The sequence below is a fragment of the Dipodomys merriami genome, unplaced genomic scaffold, assembly GCF_024711535.1.
Source record: "Dipodomys merriami isolate MVZ:Mamm:240054 unplaced genomic scaffold, mDipMer1.0.p SCAF_69, whole genome shotgun sequence".
NCBI classification, from domain to species: domain Eukaryota; kingdom Metazoa; phylum Chordata; class Mammalia; order Rodentia; family Heteromyidae; genus Dipodomys; species Dipodomys merriami.
In genome coordinates, this window is record NW_027206279.1 from 5,341,660 (window position 1) to 5,359,636 (window position 17,977).

General features: G+C 42.1%; 1 protein-coding gene across 1 annotated transcript in view; it reads left to right on the forward strand.

Annotated features, from left to right (window-relative positions):
• Mga (MAX dimerization protein MGA) overlaps nt 1–17,977 on the forward strand; it is a 66,060-nt gene that overhangs the window by 30,660 nt on the left and 17,423 nt on the right. The window contains exons 13-17 of the mRNA XM_070005686.1: nt 49–566; nt 4,794–5,088; nt 7,917–8,540; nt 12,624–12,914; nt 13,097–14,589. Coding sequence (XP_069861787.1) covers nt 49–566; nt 4,794–5,088; nt 7,917–8,540; nt 12,624–12,914; nt 13,097–14,589 — 3,221 coding nt within the window. The remainder of the gene's footprint in view (nt 1–48; nt 567–4,793; nt 5,089–7,916; nt 8,541–12,623; nt 12,915–13,096; nt 14,590–17,977) is intronic.

Below are 17,977 nucleotides of genomic sequence, written 5' to 3' on the forward strand. Positions count from 1 at the left end.
ACAACTATGAAGCAGAATTATCTTTGAATTTTTTTTTTTTTTTATCAGAAAAGAGCTGGAAGTCTTCCTGCAATGAAGGGGAATCCTCTTCTACTTCCTACGTACATCAGAGGTCACCCGGTGGTCCTACCAAGCTGATAGAGATCATCTCAGATTGCAACTGGGAAGAAGACCGGAGCAAGATTTTGAGCATCTTATCCCAGCACATCAATAGCAACATGCCACAGTCACTTAAGGTGGGCAGCTTCATCATTGAGTTGGCTTCTCAGCGAAAGAGCCGGGGTGAGAAGAACCCTCCTGTTTATTCTTCTCGTGTGAAAATTTCTATGCCATCATGTCAAGATCAAGATGATATGGCTGAGAAATCTGGATCAGAGACTCCTGATGGTTCATTGTCCCCTGGGAAAGTGGATGATACCTCTCCTGTGCAGACAGATGCCCTGGATTCAGTGAGGGAGAGATTACATGGAGGCAAAGGTCTGCCTTTTTATGCAGGGCTTTCTCCTGCAGGGAAGCTTGTGGCCTATAAACGTAAAGCCAGTTCAAGCACATCTGGGCTTATCCAGGTGAGAATTATCTTTAATCTGGGTATAGCACATTTTTTATAATTAGATAACACCTTGTGTTTTTTTCAGAGCCCTTTGTGGCCTTACATTAGTTGGGTAGTAAAATGATTATCCCTTTTTAAAGTAAGTATAGGTTAGATGCTTACCTAATGTGAGTTGGCACATTTACTAAGAAATACAAATACAGAGCCTTATATTAGCTTATGTAGTTTTTCTTTTATCTTCCTAGAAAGTTGCTCTTAAATGTTACGGCTCTGGCTCTAGTAATACTTTGACAACCAAGCAAAGAGGACCAAGGATTTACTGTAGATATTGGTGTTTATTATTAGCAGACAACTTTCAAGACAAAACTGTTTAGAATGTTAGGGACAGAGGGAAGATGAAGTGGGTTTTGCTGTTGTTGTTATGATTTTTTTTGGGGGGGGGGGACTGTGGTAGGGCTTGAATTTAAAATGGGCCTGGGGGCTATCACTGAGTCTCTTTGTGCTCAAGTTTACCTTTACCACTTGAGCCACAGTGCTACTTCTGGTTTTTGAATGGTTAATGAGAGATAAGTTTCACAGTGACTTTTCTGCCCAGGCTGCCTTCAAACTTTGATCCTCAGATTTCAGACTTTTTAGTAGCTCGGATTATAGGTGTGAGTCAAGGGTGCCTGGCTTTGTTACATTTTTGAGATAGGGTCTTGCTCTTTAGTCTGGGCTGTCCTAGAACTCCATATTCTCTTGCCTTTGTTTCCCTAGTGCTGAGATTACCAGTGTGTTGCCTCCATGCTTTAAAGTGACTTTAAGTTAGGCAATAAGACAACATATGCTTTGAAACTTGAATTACTTTTGTTGTTTGTTTGTTTGTTTGTTTTTGGGTCTGGTCGTGGGGCCTTAACTTTGGGCCTGGGTGCTGTCCCTCAGCTCTTCAGCTCAAGGCTAGAGCTCTACCACTTGAGCCACAGCACCACTTCCGGCTTTTTCTTTTTGCTTATGTGGTGTTGAGGATTCGAACCCAGAGCCTCATGCATGCAAGGCAAGTGCTCTACCACTGAGCCACCTTCCTAGCCCAAAATGCGTGAATTTTTTTTTGTCTTTTTTTTTTTTTTTTTTTTTGTCAGTCTTGGGGCTTGAACTCTGGGCCTGGGCGCTGCCTCTCAGCTCTTCAGCTCAAGGTGAGCACTCTACTGGTTTTTTTTTTTTTTTTAAGCAGTGATAGGAATTAAACTAAGGCCTCACACATGGTATACAAGTGCTCTTTATTGAACTATATCCCTACTGTGGGGGGAAACTGTTAATTTAGTTAGTGATTATTCAGGTATATATAATTTTTAGAAATTAAACTATAGTTCCTTAGTATTTTTTCTTTTTGATTTGTGGGATTTGTCTGCCTGTCCATTGTTATGTAACAGATACCTCTCTTCCTTGCTGCTGAGAAATTCATGCAGATTATATTTGTAAAACTACATTGGCACCTAGAAAGTTCTTTGAAAGGAGAAGTTCTGACTTAAAAAGTAATCATAGTCAAAAAGGTTTTCTCCTCTTGCTTAAAGATATGAAATGCATACAGACCACTTTCACAAGTAACTTTCAAAAGAGATATAAAGAGAACAGAGTGGTGGGATGTATTACAGTCTGAGCTATTCAGGAGGATAGAGCAGGATGATTCTTGAGCCAGTTTTAGGCTAGCCTGAGCTAAACAGTGTTGAGGGGGATAAGAAACAAAAGAAAAAGATCTGAAGAGAACTCTGCTTATTTCATAGTCTCATTGCAGTTGAGCATGACTCAGTCATAAGTCTATGCTATGCAAATGGCCTTGTCTTAGCAGTTTCTGGGCTTCCCTGCAGACCCAACTTCCTATTCAAAGCCTGACCAATGGTGTCTGACTTGAACAAAGAACTGGTTTTTACTTTGTTCCCCATCAATCTCTGGCACATTAAAGGCAAATTACCATCCTCTTGGGAAAGAGTGATGCATTTATCTGTTTGGTGTGTTGGAGAAAATAAGGCTTTTTTTTTTTTTAATCTGTCCTGGGGTTTGAACTCGTCCTGGGTGCTGTCCCTCAGCTCTTCAGCTCTAGGCAAACATTCTACCACTTGAGCCACAGCTCCACATCCAGTTTTCTGGTGGTTAATTGGCAATAAGAGTCCCATAGACTTTCCTGCCTGGGCTGGCTTTGAACTGTGATCCTCAGATCTCAGCCTCCTGAGTTAGCTAGGATTACAGCTTTGTCACTTTTTTAAAAAAGGAAATGAAAGCAAGAACAGAATGTAGCTTGCATAAATAATCAGACGGCTAGTTAATACAAAAATCTGAAAATTTGAAATGTTCTGAAATCCAGAAGTTTTTGAGAACTGATATGGCATCATGTTTAGAAAATTGCACACTTGACCAACACAAGTGATGGGTTGAGGTTAAAATGTACTGTAGAAAATTATCTTCATACATTATATATATGTATGTATAGCTGCATATTTATATATATATATATATACACACACACACATACACATACATCTACATATTTTAAAAGTGTAGTAAAGCTTTTGGAAACTTTTCTGGGTGGAGGGTGTTGTTGCTAGGGCTTGAACTTGGGGGCTTTATTCTTTTATGCTCTTGGCTTTTTCACTCAAGGCTGGTACTCTGCCACTTGAGCCACGTCTCCACTTCTGGCTTTTTAAAAGCTGGTTGATTGGAGATGAGTCTCACAAAGATTTCTGCTTAGGCTGGTTTCAAGCTTCAGTCCTTAGAGCTCAGTCTCCTGAATAGTTAGGATTGCTGGTGTGACCCACCAGCTCTCCCTGGTTTATCGTTTCAAACTTAAGGCAGATATATTCTTGATCATTTTATAAGTAGCAAAGAGTAATTTTGTATTTTTGCACATGGAGTGAATTTCTATAGCTGTTCTTACTAGTTCTCTTAGTTCTAATTTAGAAGTGAACTTCTCTTTTAATGCTGTTTTTTTTTTTTTTTGTTTTTTTTTTTTTGTTTTTGTTTTTTTTGTCGGTCGTGGGGCTTGAACTCTGGGCCTGGGCGCTGTCCCTCAGCTCTTCAGCTCAAGGCAAGCGCTCTACCACTTGAGCCACAGCGCCACTTCCGGTTTTCTGGTGGTTTATTGGAGATAGGAGTCTCACAGTCTCTCCTGCCCGGGCTGGCTTTGAACCGTGATCCTCAGATCTCAGCCTCCTGAGTAGCTAAGATTACAGGCGTGAGCCACCAGCGCCCGGCTGTTTTTTGTTTTTTTTTTTTAAATGGGACTGGGTTTGAACTCAGGACCTAACAACATGAGCTACACCCTGACTCTTAAACTCTACTTTTAAATAATGAAATTGGGTTACTTTTTCTATAGTCATTCAGCAATATGACCTCAAGGAAATTTTGTTTTCTTCTATGGAAAACAAAAATCTATGCTGTTGCCCAAGATAGGCAATGCAGTCAACTCAGGCGGCAAAGACAATGTATACTTCATTTGTTGGTTTCATTTTCTTTTGACAGTTTAGTGACTGTGTCTAGAATTACCCTGCTTATACCAACAGTTATTTTGAGCCCATCTTTTGTCCAACATGTGAAGACAGTATCTTGAAAGTTGTTCCATTGTTTTGTTTAGTGCAGATCCTGGGGCTTGAACTCGAGCCTTGAGTGCTGTCCCCTAGCTTTTTTGCTCAAGGCTGATGCTTTGCCATTTGAGCCACAGCTTCACTTCTGGCTTTTTGCTGGTTAATTGGAGATAAGGGTCTTACAGATTTTTCTGTCCAGGCTCTATCTAAACTGTGGTCCTTAGATCTCAGGGTCCTGAGTAGCTGGATTACAGGTGTGAGCCACAGATGTCCAGCTTGTGTTGTCTGGTCTTAACCAGAAACATTCTATGGAATACATTCACCCAACTTTGCTGATACTTTATTTCACTGCTATTAATAATGCAACTGAAATGAACATAAAACAGTTGTATGATTCTTTGGGCACAGTCATGTGTCTCATATCACTAGGATGCAGAAATTATGTTTCTAAGATTCTGTTCCCAAACTCTAAAATAAAGGAGCTGAGACTAGTTCAGAATATCAGATAGCATTTTTCACCTTTCAAGTACTCAGATTATCCTGAGTAAAACAAGTCTTCTTTTTCCTTTTTACACCTGAAAAATAGGCTTTTAAAACCTTGTAAAAATGAAACCCCTGTCAAGGGAGAAGGAGTTAAGTTAGCAAGAGAATTTTATCTTTACAGAATTTCTCTTTGCCACTTGTTTCAGGTTAATGGTAAGAATTACCCGCAGGCTAAGTTGCTATTGGGACAGATGGGGGCATTGCATCCAGCCAATAGGCTAGCTGCTTATATCACAGGCAGGTTGCGACCCTCAGTCCTGGACCTCTCAACCCTCAGTACTGTCATCTCCAAGGTAGCATCCAATGCCAAGGTGGCTGTATCCAGGAAACCACGTACCCTGTTGCCTTCAACGTCCAATTCCAAAATGGCATCCTCTGGCACGACAGCACATCGCTCTGGGAAGAATCCAAAGGCGTTTGTTCCTGCAAAAAGGCCAATTGGTAAGTTGGAGAGGATACCTGTTTTGGAAAGAGCTGTAACTTAAGTTCTTGGCCAGTGATTCCAGGTATAAGGTTGTAAGAATTTGGGATAATAACAATGTTGTTTGTCTTGAATATTGACTTTTCTTATTCTTCTGATAACCTATAATACTGAAGGAATTGAACTCTGGTTTTATGATATTTTTGAGACTGGCTATATTAATGCAGAAATGACTTAGGATTTCAATTTAGTTTTAAAAAGGGGAAATACATTTTATAATACTTTTTGTCAAGCCAGGCACTGGTGGCTAACACCAGTCATCTTAGCTGAGATCTGAGGATTGTGGTTCAAAGCCAGCCTGAGCAGGAAAGTCTGTGAGACTCTTCTCTTCAATTAACCATCAGAAAACTAGAATGGCTCTGTGACTCAAAGTGGTAGAGGGATAATCTTGAGCAAAAGAGCTCAGGGACAGCGCTCAAGTCTCCAAGTTCAGACCCATGACTGACAAAAAAAAAGTTGTTGAACTTTCCATATGAAAACTGGGGTTTTGTGTACTAGTTACCTGCATTTTCCTTGAATTGTTGAATCCAAGAAACTAGCAAAAGGTAATGGAGTTGGGTTAGTGTTGACTTGGAGTAGAAGGTTCTGCCTGTGCTGGTGGCTCATGCCTCTAATCCTAACTACTCAGGAGGCTGAGATCTGAGGATCGCGGTTCAAAGCAACCCTGGCAGGAAAGTGTAAGACTCTTCCCTCCACATAACTACCAGAAAACCAGAATTGACACTGTGGTTCAAAGTGTTAGAGTGCTAGTCTTGAGCAAAAAGAACTTAGGGACAGCACCCAGTCCCTGAGTTCAAGCCCCATAATCATTACCACCACCACCACCAACAAAATAGTAGGTTCCTGTAAAACATAATTTTCAAAATAGTGAATTACTCTATACAACCCTGTTGTGTGAATGAAAACCTTTGTTTTGCTTAATGTTTTTGTGCTACTCTGTAATAAATTGCGTTCTTTAAGCATTTTTGTTTTAGCCTGAAAAATATGTACAGTTGGCTTATTGAATTCCTTTTTTGATGTGTTTCAAGTATATTTAGGAATGTTATTTAAAACTACCCATTTGTCTTCATTCTTACTCCTTTAACAGGAGAATAAGGTGGCTGATGGCTTGAGTTGTGTAGAGGATAGGCCTAATCTGACTTAAAGAACATTTTGCAGCTTTCATTGTGATTTAAAACAGCGGAGAAAGCAGCATTGTCCTGCCTTCCGTTGTGAAGTATTTTTTCTATTTTAGGAATGTGTAGTACTTAATTATCTCATAAAAGGGCAATTATAAAGAGGTGGAAGTGCTGAGACTTAGAGGAAATGATGGAAACAGTTTTGAGAGGTTTTTTTGTTTTTTGTTTTTGTCCTTGGGGCTTGAATTCTGGGCCTGGGGCGCTGTCCCTCAGCTCTATAGCTCAAGGCTAGTGCTCTACCACTTGAGCTATAGTTTCACTTCTAGTTTTCTGGTAGTTTATTGGAGATAAGAGTCTTACAGACTTTCCTGCCCCAGCTGGCTTTGAACTGCGATCCTCAGATCTCAGCCTCTTGAGTAGCTGCTGGCCTTGAACTGCAATCCTCAGATCTCAGCCTCTGAGTAGCTAGGATTACAGGTGTTGAGCCACCAATGCCTAGCTGGAAAGAGTTTTTTTTTTGGGGGTGGGGTGGGTGTCAGTCATGGGGCTTGAACTCGGCCTGGGTGCTGTCCCTCAGCTCTTCAGCTCAAGGCTAGCACTCGACCACTTGAGCCATAGCGCCACTTCTGGCTTTTTCTACTTATGTGGTGCTGAGGAATTGAACCTAGGGCCTCATGCATGTGAGGTAAGCACTACCACTGAGCCACCTCCCAGCACTGGAAATAGTTTTAAAGTTAGAATTAGGGTCTGGAATTATGACTCAAGTGGTAGAGCACTTGCCTAGCAAGCATAAGGCCCTGAGTTCAAACACCAATACTGTTAAAATTAAAGGAAAAATAAGTATTCTTTCCTTCATCAATTTTAAGTAATGAAACAATTTTCTGTTTTGTTTTTTTCTTTTTCGTTCTAACATGTTGAATATATTGTATAAAAAATTTTAGTAGAAGCACTGAATTTTTTCCCTCCCTCCCTCCCTCCCTCCCTCCCTTCCTTCCTTCCTTCTTTCTTTCCTTCCTTCCTTCCTTCTGCTTGAACTCTGGGGCTGGGCGCTGTGCCTCAGTCTCTTTGTGCTCAAGGCTAGTGCTCTATCACTTGAGACACAGCTCTACTTCTGGCTTTTTCTGAGTAGTTTATTGGCGATAAAAGTCTCACAGACTTTTCCTGCCTGGGTTGGCTTTGAACCATGATCCTTAGATCTCAGCCTTGAATGGCTAGGATTATAGACCTGAGCCACCATCATCTGGCTAGGAGCACAGAATTTTAATCCCTTTCTTGTTAGAAGTATAAGGGTTTGGGGCTGGGAAGGTGGCTCAGTGGTAGAGTGCTTGCCTTGCATGCCCGAGTCCCTGGGTTCGATTGCTCAGCACCAGATAAGCAAAAAGAAAAAAGCCGGAAATGGCACTGTGGCTCAAGTGGTAGAGCTCTAGCCTTGAGCTGAAGAGCTGAGGGACAGTGCCCAGGCCCAGAGTTCAGGCCCCATGACTGGACCCCCCCCCCAAAAAAAAAGAAGTATAAAGGTTTGCTTTGCATTGTGGGTAGAAATTGGTAAGGAACATCATGAAAGAGAAATTGGCCCAGTAGTATGTTGGTTAATGTTGTAATATAAACACAGGCATTAAAAGGGTAAACTAGAGATCTGAGATTTTTAACCTGCAAATTTTTATTTGCAGCGGCTCGACCCTCTCCTGGTGGTGTGTTCACACAGTTTGTGATGAGTAAAGTTGGAGCCTTGCAGCAGAAGATACCTGGAGTTAGCACACCTCAACCTCTGACAGGGCCACAGAAGTTTAGTATCAAACCTTCTCCAGTAATGGTTGTCACACCTGTGGTTTCTTCTGAGCCTGTTCAGGTGTCCAGCTCTGTGACTGCGACTGTCACTACTACCACCCCTCAAGTGTTTGTAGAAAATGTTACAGCTGTGACATCAGTGACAGCTGTGTCTGATGGGGGAGCTAAAGAAACTACTTGTTCTTCTGGTGCAACCAGTACTGGGGTTGTTGAGATCTCTGACACTACCAACATCCCTGTAACATCTGCCCAGCCTACAGCCACTGTGAACCTTGTCAAAACTACTGGAATAACTACTCCTGTGGCTTCAGTGGCTATTACTAAATCTTTGGTAGCATCTCCTCCAACCATAACTCTTCCTGTTGCTTCCACTGCCTCCACCTCCATAGTCATGGTGACCACAGCTACATCTTCCTCCATGGTGACCACACCAACTTCATCTCTGGGCTCTGTTCCAGTTATTCTCTCAGGAATTAATGGGAGTCCACCAGTGAGCCAGAGACCAGGTAAGGCTGAGTTGTTATCAGTTGCTTTACTGAACAGTTAATTTTATACACACAAACACTAGGGGTAACCATGTGTTTGTTTATGTTGTAATGTTATATTCCTCAAAACCTTTGCATTCTGCAGAATAGAACTCTGGAAATCTAGACGGGAAACCACAACACACAAAAAAAATTTGAATTTTTAGGAGATAGATCTGATAGAGTTTTCCTTAGGAGACAGTAAAACACTCAAAAAAAACACTAGAGTGGAAATATTGGCTGAAGAACCCTGAAGTAATGAAAATGGGAGTAGAGTTCTGAGCCATTAGAATAACTACTAAGATGGAGAGATAACAGGAAGTATGACTTGCTTTGTGTGATGAGCCAGGGTAAACATCTCAAAGGAGGGAACTCGTGCAGATGTTACATTGGGGGAGGTATGTATGTGTATAACTCATTAAAAAAAAGTAAAAGCCAGGTGCTGATGGCTTACACCTGTAATCTTAGCTACTCAGGTTGAGATCTGAGGATCACGGTTCAAAGCCAGTAGGTTTGTGAGACTTATCTCCAGTTAACCACAAGAAAACTGGAAGTCAAAGTAGTAGAGTGCTGGCCTTGAGCAAAAGAGCTCAGGGACAGTGCCCAGCCCCATAGACGACCAAAAAAAAAAAAAAAAAAGAGTAAGATGAGGAAGTGATGCGGTGGCTCAAGTAGTAGAGCACTTACCTTGAGCAAAAGAAGCTCATAAACAGTGCCGAGGCCCAGAGTTCAAGCCCCAGGAATAGCAAAAAAACCAAACCAAAGCAAAAGAAAACCCCATGTTTCAGCTGGGAATGTGGCTTAGTGATAGAGTACTTGCCTCGCATGCATGAAGTCCTGAGTTTGATTCCTTAGTACCACATAAACAGAAAAGCCAGAAGTGGCACTGTGGCTCAAGTGGTAGAGGGCTAGCCTTGAACAAAAGAAGCTCAGGGATGGTGTCCAGGCCCTGAGTTCAAGCCCAAGAACTGGTAGCAAAAAAAAAAAGTAGGATGAGAGAGTTTCTCTGACTATGCTGCAGCCAGGCTAAGAGCATTTTATTTTCTCTTGCTAAAGGTTCAAATATTGTTATTATAACTTCACTTAACTAGCAAAAATTGTTTATGAATAGCCATACTTACTACAATACATGAACTTGTTGAAATAGAAATAAAAAGGCATACTTCACTGTTGATGTTTATGTCTTATCAACTTTTAGGTAAATGTAGAAGTTTTCTCTTGGGTTTAGGGATGGGAGCTATTTTCTCCCAACATCTATTTGAATGTTTGCATTATTTGGAGTCTTAAAAAAATGTCAATGCAGATATATCGTATATGTGTGTTTGTCCTGTCACAAACCCAAATGATTTCGAGAAGCTTATATGATTCATGGGCAAGACGGTCCTCACCTCTGATGCCTTATGTTAGGTGAATTTTAAGACTTACCTATTCTTTTTGGGGGCTGGGGGTCGGGTGGAGGTGGGGACTGGTCGTGGGGCTTGAACTCTGCCTGGGTGCTGTCCTTCAGCTCTTCAGGTCAAGGCCAGCGCTCTACCACTTGTGCCACAGCACCAAGGTGGTTTATTGGAGATAAGTGTGTCATAGACTTTCCTGCCTGGACTGGCTTTGAACCACAATCCTCAGATCTCAGCCTTCCGAGTAGTTAGGGTTACAGGCGTGAGCCACTGGCACCCGGCTTGGTTAAATTTTTTTATATCCAATTGCACCTAAGTATAATGTAAATGATTTAGTCCATCTACTAAATGTGCAGAAAAGGTGAAAGGCAGCCTGGGTATTGGTGGTTCATGCCTGTAATGTTGACTGAGATCTAAGGATTGTGGTTTGGAACTGGCCTTTTCAGAAAAGTTAGTGAGGCTTTGATTAACCTCCTCAAAAGCTGGAAGTGGTTTTGAGCTGTGGCTCAAGTGGTAGAATACCACCATTGAGTGGAAAAGGTAAGGGATAGCACTCAGGCCCTGAATCCAGCCCCACCACTGCACCAAAAAGGGGGGGAAAAAGTGAAAAACTGAAAGATTTCAGGGAGGCTTGAACTCAGGGTTTGGGTGCTGTCCCTGACCCCTTTTTGCTCAAGGCTGGGGCTCTACCACTTGAGCCATAGCTCCATCTCTGGCTTTTTCTGTGATTAGTCAGATAGAAGAGTCTCATGCACTTTCCTGCCTGGGCTGGCTTTGAACTGCGATCCTCAGATGTGTCAGTCTCCTAAGTAGCTAGGATGACAGTGTGAGCTACCAGCCCCATGTTCTTTAATTTCTTTTATTTTAATTTACATCTTGTGCTTTAATTTTTACTGTTTTTTTGTTTGTTTTTGGTCTGGTCCTGGGGCTTGAATTCTGGCCTGGGCGCTATCCCTGAGCTCCTTTTGATCAAGGCTAACATTCTACCACTTGAGCCACAGTGGCTCCATTTCCTTCCACTTTTTCTATTGGTTTAAAAAATTTTGTGGGTTGGGAAGGTGGCTCAGTGGTAGAGTGCTTGCCTTGCATGCTTGGCCCTGGGTTCGATTCTTCAGCACCACATAAGCAGGAAAAAAAAAGCCAGAAGTGGTGCTGTGGCTCAAGTGGTAGAGTGCTAGCCTTGAGCTGAAGAGCTGAGGGACAGCACCCAGGCCCAGAGTTCAGGCCCCACAACCGGACCCCCCCACAATTAAACTTTGTTTTCTTGCTTCTTTACTGTTTCTTTTTCTTTATCTTTTTCCTTTTTTTTTTTTTTTTGCCAGTCCTGGGGCTTGAACTCAGGGCCTAAGCACTGTCCCTGAAGTTTGCTTCAGGCTATCATATCATTCTACCACTTGAGCCACAGCATCACTTCTGGCTTTTTCTGTTTATATGGTACTGAGAAATTGATCCCACGGTTCATGCATGCTAGGCAAACACTCCACCACTAAGCCACATTCCCAGCCCACTGTTTCTTAATATATCATGTAGGGAACACTATATATTTTTGTTCAATTTATCTCGTTACAATTGATGTTTTCTTTTTTACTTTTCTTAGTTTTCGTCAGTCTTAGGGCTTAAACTCAGGGTTGGTGCTGTCCCGGAGCTATTATTACTATTATTATCATCAGCAGTATCATTATTATTTTTATAAAGGTGATCTGTAGAGGGGTTACGATTACTTGAGTCAGGTAATGAGTACATTTTTCCTTTTGTACTGTGTCTTCCCTTCCCTCACTTGTCCCTGAGCTTTTTTATTCAATACTAGTAATCTGTCACTTTGAGCTATATTCTGGTTTTCTGGTGGTGAGTTGGAGGTAAGAGTCTCATGGAGTTTACTGTCGTTAACTGTTAATTTTCTTTCTTTCTTTCCCCCCTCCCTGCCCCCAGCCCTGAGGCTTGAACTCAGGACCTGGACACTGACTCTGAGCTACTTTTGCTCAAGGCTAGCACTCTACCACTTGAGCTACAGTGCCACTTCTGGCCTTTTCAGTTTATATGGAACTGAGGAATCAAAGTCAAGAGCTTCATGCATGTGAGGCAAGCACGATACCACTAAGCCACATTCCTAGCCAGTTTGGGCTAGTTTTGAACTGCGATGCTCAGATTTCAAACTTCTGAATAGCTAGCATTACAGGCATGAGCCACCAATTCCCAACTGGTTTGTTTTGTTTTACTATTCCTTTTTTTTTTTTTTTTTTTTAGTTGTGGGGCTTGAACTCTGGGTTGGGCCTGTCCTTGTGCTCTTCAGCTCAAGGCGAGCACTCTACCGCTTGAGCCACAGCACCACTTCCGGTTTTCTAGAGGCTTATTGGGGATAAGAGTCTTACGAACTTTCCTGCCCGGGCTGGCTTTGAACCGCGATCCTCAGATCTCAGCCTCCTGAGTAGCTAGGATGACAGGCGTGAGCCACCAGCGCCCAGCTTTGTTTTACTATTCTTAATAGAAAGATCTATAATATCTGGCCAGTTATTTGGTTTTAAAATTTTCTTGGCCATAAATACAAAAGGACAGGATTCCATCAACTTCATAATAAATTAGAAGCTACTTTATTGTCAAATCTTATGCCATATTTTTCTTTCTATGTGTTAAACGGGAGTTCTCATAGTATGTTTCATTTTCTGTGTTTCAGAAAATACAACTCAAATTCCAGTGGCTAATCCACAGATCTCTCCTAACCAAGTGAAGCGCACTGGTCCTCGATTGCTGTTGATCCCAGTTCAGCAGGGCTCTCCGACCCTTAGACCTGCCCCAAGCCCACAACTTCAGGGACAACGGATGGTCTTACAGCCTGTTAGGAGTCCAAGTGGAATGAACTTATTCAGGCACCCCAATGGGCAGATTGTCCAGCTCCTTCCTTTGCATCAGATTCGAGGCTCTAACACCCAGCCCAACTTACAACCTGTCATGTTTCGCAACCCAGGTATAAAGTTGGAGATCTTTCTAATTAGCTTTTCTTTTGTTGAAGTAGTTGGCTTTATAGTATGTTGAGCCATCAGAATTACTCTTAAGACTCTTAAGAATCACTTTTCCAAAAACAGTAGCATACTTTAGAAAAGTCTTGATATTGCCAGTGATGATTTAAATTTTTCCTTTTCTCACCAGGGTCTGTGATGGGAATCCGGTTACCAGCTCCTTCCAAACCTTCTGAGACTCCATCATCTTCTGCTTCATCCTCTGCTTTCTCTGTCATGAGTCCTGTAATTCAGGCTGTTGGATCTCCTTCAGCAGTGAATGTTATCACTCAGGCCCCATCATTGCTTTCCTCTGGACCAGGCTTTGTCTCTCAGGCTGGTACATTGACCCTGAGGATTTCTCCTCCTGAACCACAAAGCTTTGCAAATAAAACCAGCTCCGAAACCAAAATTACCTATAGCTCAGGAGGTCAGCCTGTTGGTACAGCCAGTCTTATTCCCCTCCAGTCTGGTAGTTTTGCCTTGTTGCAGCTGCCAGGACAAAAGCCTGTTCCTAATTCCGTTCTTCAGCATGTTGCTTCCCTTCAGATAAAGAAGGAATCCCAGAATGCAGATGAGAAAAGTGAAACAGACTCTACAAAGCAGGAAACTCAGCAGGCACTGCATTCAAAAGGAGAAGCTCTAGACCCTGAGGCTAATATAATTAAGCAAAACTCAGGAACTCTTACCTCAGAAGAAACCCTGAATCATTCTTTGGAAGATGGGGGGGATCCCTTGGATGAAACGTCTCTTACAGAAGATGATTCTGCAACTGTGAAACCTGACCACTCCTGTGTTACTGGGTTCCAAACTGGCAAAGACTCTGTAGATAATCATGAAGAATGTGGGGCTAGAAATAACAGTTCCAAAGAAAATCAGAGTGCTCTGAAAGTTAAGACTATTTCTGAAAATAACAGTAATACAACAGCCCAAAATGTAAGTAAAGTGCAGCTTCAGAGACTTGGCGATGTGACAGTGCAACAGCAAAAAGAATCAGACAATTCAGAGGAAAAGCCAAGTGGGTGTCTTGTCATCTCTAAGGAAGAAGGTAAACTGGAATTACCAGGGAGCAAAGTTACAGAGCCGCAGTCTGATATGCATCTGGAGTCCAAGAAGGAATGTGGAGATGCTTTGGGGAAGGACAGTATTAGGGAGAGATGGCGCAAACATCTGAAGGGCCCCTTAACCCGGAAATGTATTGGAGCATCTCAAGAATGTAAGAAGGAGGCAAGCAAGCAGTTAATTAGAGAAACAGAGAGATGTAAAGAAAATTCAGACACATTTCAAGAAGAACAGGACATCTTTGATGTACTTGGAGAAAGTGGAACAGCTGACAGTGACCGAGTTTTAAAAACTGACTGTGATTCTTGGAGTAGGATTTCTAGTCCTACAGCCTTCTCTGTTCCTAGGAGGGCTACAAAAGGAAGCAGAGGGAATGGCCATCTTCAGGGTCATTTACTACTAACAGGAGAACGCATACAATCTAAGCAAGAAAAGGGTGGGAGAACCAGTGCTGACTTCACTGTTTTGGATATGGAAGAGGAAGATGAGGAAGATGAGAATGAGAAAACCGATGATTCTGTTGATGACATTGTGGATGTTGTTTCTGGCTACCAGAGTGAGGAGGTTGATGATGTAGAAAAGGTGGTGAGCCCATTTTTGTTGTGACTGAAACATCAGGGACATAAATAATCTATTAGAGACAGTAGATTTTCCAGAAGATCACTAAGACCTCATATATATATTTGGATTCCTAGGATTAGATGATTAGTCATGATTAATAACTACTTTTTAGCGTTTATCATAGGCAGTGTTCTTTGAGGGGTTGTCTGTTATTACATAGTGAGGGTGGCTTGAATCTCTTTTTTTTTGGTGGGTCGTGGGCCTGGGCGCTGTCCCTCAGCTCTTCAGCTCAAGGCGAGCGCTCTACCACTTGAGCACCACTTCCAGTTTTCTGGTGGTTTATTGCAGATAAGAGTTTCACTGACTTTCCTGCCCAGGCTGGCTTTGAACTGTGATCCTCAGATCTCAGCCTCCTGAGTAGCTAGGATTACAGGCTTGAGCCACCTGCGCCCAGCTGCGCTAAATCTTTATGGTATAGATACTTGAGAGTTCCTATCAACTTGGGCTTAAAAAAAGTTGTCTTGAAACCACTATACTTGTTTGATCTTTGTAGTTTCTGTGACATTTTCTCTGTAGACTGATTGTATGTTATCTGGTAGGGGTAATAAGAAACTGAATGAGTGACCTGAGAACTAAAAGAGAACCCAGGGTTTTTTTTTTTTTTGTCTTCCCTTCCCTTCCTTTTTCTTTTTCTTTTTTTTTTTTGGGAGGGGAGGTGGTTTGTGTATGCCAGTGCCAGTCCTAGGGCTTGAACTCAGAGCCTTGGTGCTGTCCCTGAGCTTTGTGCTCAAGGCTAGCACTTGATCACTTGAGCTAAAACCCTACTTCCAGCTTTTTGTGGAAAGTGGAGACGAGTCCCATGGACTTTTCTGACTGGTCTGGCTTTAAACTATAATCCTTAGATCTCAGCCTTCTGAGTAGCTAGGATTACAGGTGTGAGCCACGGGTGTCAGACTCTTTAGTATAATTCTTAAATTGCTTTTAATTTATTGTTTATAATCAAGCATTTTGTCTCCGGAAGTTTCATATGTCAGGCTTTAATTACTGTATTTTGTAGTATGACCTTCATCGTTTAAATAATTTGCCAGGTACCTGAGAGGCATTATAGAGGTTCAGAATTGGATGGACTTTTTTTTTGCAAAAGGACTAGACAGTAAATAGACTTTGTAGGGTAGGCAGATGAATTAACTAGTTCTGCATTGTGCAAACAGCTACAAACAATATACAAGTGAATGAGTATGGCAGTATTCCAATACAACTTCATAAAAACTGGTGGCAGGGTCTGGTGTAAAACAAGGAGACAATAGCCAGGGGCCTTGGGGTACACACAGTTCATACTGTATGACTTTCTTAGGGAGCAAGTGACATAGTCCTCTATATTTTAGAATCTCCTTCCCTGAGGTATATTCATGTGTTAACTTGTTCTCCTTTGTTAATACTTAATGTCTTATGCAGAGAAAATATAAAAAAGGTTATTAGTGTAAAACTCAATATTTTATTTATTTTTATTTTATTTTTATATTATAAATATTTTATTTATTTATTTATTTATTTATTTTTGGGTCAGTCATGGGACTTGAACTCTGGGCTTGGGCGCTGTCCTTGCGCTCTTTAGCGCAAGGTGAGCGCTCTACTGCTTGAGTCAGAGTGCCACTTCTGTTTTCTAGTGGTTTATTGGAGATAAGAGTCTGATGGACTTTTCTGCCCAAGCTGGTTTTGAACCTCGATGCTCAGATCTCAGCCTCCTGAGTAACTAGGATTACAGGTGTGAGCCACCGACGCCCTGCTGTTTAAATATTTTAAAGTTACTTCTATAACTCATTTATAAAGAAGAATCTAGCTGGGGATGATTATAATCATTTGCCTTATATTTTCTCTGTAGCCTAATCATTTTCAGGGACAGGTATCTAGGAACTTATTGTGCCTTTTTGTAATCTCTCATCAGTTCAATTAAACATCAGAACAAAAACAGTCCAACCTTACAGCCAGTGAAAAGTATTTGTATCAGTGACTAATAGACCTTTAGGATTACAAGAAGATGTTGAGAGAATGTAGTTAAAAAATCTGACAAGCCACACTGACACTTAAAGGGACAACATCATGTTACATAATCTCTAAAATTCTATGTACATGGCCCTGGCCTAAATTATCTTTATAATTGTTACTAGCTTTATATTGAAATTCCATAAGAAAAGTTGTGACTAAAGCGGGGTGCTGGTGGCTCACACCTGTAATCCTAGTAGCTGTTCAGGAGGCTGAGATCTGAGGATCACAGTTCAAAGCCAGCCCAGGCAGGAAAGTCTGTGAGACTCTTATCGCCAATAAACCACTAGAAAGTGGCGCTGTGGCTAAAGTGGTAGAGCACTCGCCTTGAGCTGAAGAGCTGAGGGATTGCGCCCAAGCCCAGAGTTCAAGCCCCACGACTGACCAAAAAAAAAATTGTGACTAGCCTCTTTAAAAATGTAGAGCCGGGCGCTGGTGGCTCACGCCTGTTATCCTAGCTACTCAGGAGGCTGAGATCTGAGGATCGCGGTTCAAAGCCAGCCTGGGCAGGAGAGACCGTGAGGCTCCTATCTCCAATAAACCACCAGAAAACCGGAAGTGGTGCTGTAGCTCAAGTGGTAGAGCGCTCGCCTTGAGCTGAAGAGCTGAGGGACAGCGCTCAGGCCCAGAGTTCAAGCCCCACGACCGACAAAAAAAAAAAAAAAAGTAAAGTTTCTATTGTGAAGGTTGTTGTTGGATGTTATTTACAAATAATAAAACAATGTAGTAGTGGGGTATGGTGGTAAGCCCAGCATTTGGGTGGCTGAGGCAGGAGGATCTCAAGTTCTAAGCTACCTATGTAATGAGACCTTGATGCAAAAAAAGAACAAACCAGGGCTAGAGCTATGGCTCAAATAATAGAGCACACCTACCTAGCAAATGAAAAATCTGAATTCAAGACCTAGTACTGTCAAGAAATGAAAATAAAAAGTAAAGCCTCAAACAATAAACAACAGAATCTGTACAATAGGTCATCAGTCTTCAGTCAATATTGTAAAGCACATATTAAATACTTTATAAGGGCTGGGAAGGTGGCTAAGTGGTAGAGTGCTGCCTTGCATGCCTGGGGTCCTGGGTTCGATTCCTCAGCACCACATAAGCAAAAAGAAAAAAGCCAGCCAGGCGCTGGTGGGCTCACGCCTGTAATCCTAGCTACTCAGGAGGCTGAGATCTGAGGATCGCGGTTCAAAGCCAGCCCGGGCAGGAGAGACTGTGAGACTCCTATCTCCAATAAACCACCAGAAAACTGGAAGTGGCGCTGTAGCTCAAGTGGTAGAGCGCTTGCCTTGAGCTGAAGAGCTGAGGGACAGCGCCCAGGCCCAGAGTTCAAGCCCCACGACTGACCAAAAAAAAAAAAAGAAAAAAG